The 2,441-nt window shown below is 42.9% G+C and overlaps 1 protein-coding gene across 1 annotated transcript; it reads right to left on the bottom strand.

The window, feature by feature from the left end:
- Window positions 1–475: 475 nt before the first annotated feature.
- PRR9 (proline rich 9) lies at window positions 476–2,057 on the bottom strand. The gene has a single exon (XM_043963373.1). The coding sequence runs from the start codon at window positions 2,055–2,057 to the stop codon at window positions 1,704–1,706; it is 354 nt and encodes a 117-aa protein (XP_043819308.1). The 3' UTR covers window positions 476–1,703.
- Between the last annotated feature and the right edge of the window lie 384 nt (window positions 2,058–2,441).

Raw genomic sequence — 2,441 nt, forward strand, 5'->3', positions numbered from 1 at the left:
GAGGAGAATTTCTGTTTATCCCCCCAATGTATTACTAGACTCTTCTCCAAACCTAACCAGGATTCTGTGCCTTTGCTTGATTTCCTTTGGGCCTGTAACTCTCTAGAAGAACATAAGCTCTTTGAGGGACACGGCTATTTTGCATTTTGTTTTTGTCTCTCTAGGGTCTATCATGGTACCTTGCACTTAGCAGGTACTTAATAACTATTTGTTGGATTGGACTTGCTGGCCTTTCCCTCCCTTCCCCCTACTCACTTCACTTCCCTCTTCCCTCCCAGACCATGAAAAACCTGCCCATACAGCCCTTGCTCTAGACACTGAAGAAATGGGGGGTAAGTGGATTTGAGTTTAATTATCAACTTTGAATTCTTCTGAAAAGATGAAAACCCATCTACCAGGTGAAGCACACAGAGGGATGTATTAGATGATGGAAGAACACACAAAGAACTTAAAGACAAGGAGTCAGGCACCAGTTGGAGTTGGAGGCTTTAATGTTTTACCTTCACAATCAGGGGAAAAAACCAGAGATCTGGGCAATTAAGTAGACCCAACATGGAATCACATAGAATACAAATCACACATCTCTGAAGGGTTTAGAAATAGTCTACATTAGTGGCCCGGAGTGAGCTAATAACAGGGAACAACAATAAACAGGGAATTCAGAAGATCTCATCTCATCCTTCCATCTTTACTCTGTAGCATCAATTGGCACATCATTGCTATTTTCCTGGCTTCCATAGCACCAGAGTGTTGATGCCTAAGGGTCTGGGGATAGTTATAGGAAGTAGAACAGAGATTTTTTTCCACCTCTGGGGAGCTGTGGCACTTTGTCAGACTCGGCTGGATTTGGTGACACATCTTCTCCCCTGTGGCAGAATCCAGCTTTGAAGGGAGGAGCTGTTTTTGTCTTTGTCTTTGTCTAGAAGTGCCTGGTATGTAATATAAACATATTCTAAATTATCAAAGAATTTCATTACATTTCCTTCTCCTATAGTATTATCTGGTGTGTGATGTTTCCAAATTAACATGTATCTGAGAATCACTTAAGAATGCAATAATTTATCAAACACTCATCAGGCAACTAGTAGATGTGAGACACCCTGCAAGGTGCTGAGGATGCAAAGACAAGACTGAAACAGTCCTTACCTTCAGAAAGTTCACTTTTCTAAAGTGGATCCAATTCCATTCTATCTCACCACGGGGGTGGAGACCCCTTAAAAGTCTGCAAACCCAGGTTTGAGAAGGATGGTGTAGTAGAGAGTGCTGGATTGGGAACCAGGAGGACAGGGTTCACAGTCTGGATTTCTTACTGACTACCTTTCCTTTTATGTGCTTCAGTTTTTTTCTCCATATAATGAAAGGGTGGGACTAAATGGCTTTGAAGGTCCCTTTCAGTTCTGATTTTCTATGGTTTTATGAGAGCACTGATCTGCTGCACACCGTTTGCCCCACTGGTTGGGAGATATCATGCTTATTTACAGAGACTGCTGAGATACAGTGAGAATCACCTTTCCAGAGAGAGACCATGATGTGGGCGATGAGCAGAAACACTTGCCAAGGCAAAGACATGAGAAAAATCAATAGGAACAGAGTCATAAACAGGAGAACTTCACCATAGTTTGGATTGTGACTTGGCTTTTTATCTGTGGGTCATTTCTTTCGCCTCCAGATGTTGCTACAGCTGTGGAATTTGAGATCTATGGCTATTTAACCAGGCTGGGAAGTGGACATTTCTCTTGGCATTTTTGAGGGACTGATTCCATACACTTGGTTTGAGAGGGCTCCTGGCACTGTGGCTCCAGGACTTGGTCTTGGCACGGTGGTGCACATGGGTCTTGGCACTGGGAGAGACTTGACTCTTGGCACTGCTGTGGACATATGTCTTGGCATGGCTCCTGGCTTTTAGGGAGGCATGGTTCCTGGGCTTGCACTGTGCATATTTCTTGGCATGGTGGTGCACATGGATCTGGAACTTGTACTGGACACTTCTCTTGAGTTTTTTGAAGACAAGGAGGAGGCAGGCACGGCTGTTTACACTGCTGCTCATTAAAAGACATTTTGTGTGATGCACAGAAACCTGAAATGAATAAGAGATGGCATTTTCATATTAAACTCACTGTTTTTAGAAAAGGAGTGATATTGGTGGTGAGAGAAGGGAGCAGGGATTTGATAGGTTTGGATTTTAGAGGAGGAAGAGACCTTAGAGAATGGAAAGAAACTGACTCTAGAATCAGTCAATCGGTCAATCAACAAGCCATTATAAAATGCTTACCATGTTCAGGCACTGTTTTCAGTATACAAAGAAAGGCAAAATCAGGGTTCAAATCCTACCTGGGATACTCACTGACCAGTACAACCTTATATAATTCACTTAATTTCCCTTAGCTTTAGTTCCTTCATCTATGAGTAAGGTGGATTTGATGGTCCCTGAAGTCCTTTCC

Source organism: Dromiciops gliroides, chromosome 4 (assembly GCF_019393635.1).
Source record: "Dromiciops gliroides isolate mDroGli1 chromosome 4, mDroGli1.pri, whole genome shotgun sequence".
In the NCBI taxonomy this organism is placed as follows: Eukaryota; Metazoa; Chordata; class Mammalia; order Microbiotheria; family Microbiotheriidae; genus Dromiciops; species Dromiciops gliroides.

Coding starts and splice junctions, on each gene's coding strand:
- PRR9 (XM_043963373.1), bottom strand. CDS start 2,057: ATGTCTTTTAATGAGCAGCAGTGTAAACAGCCGTGCCTGCCTCCTCCT.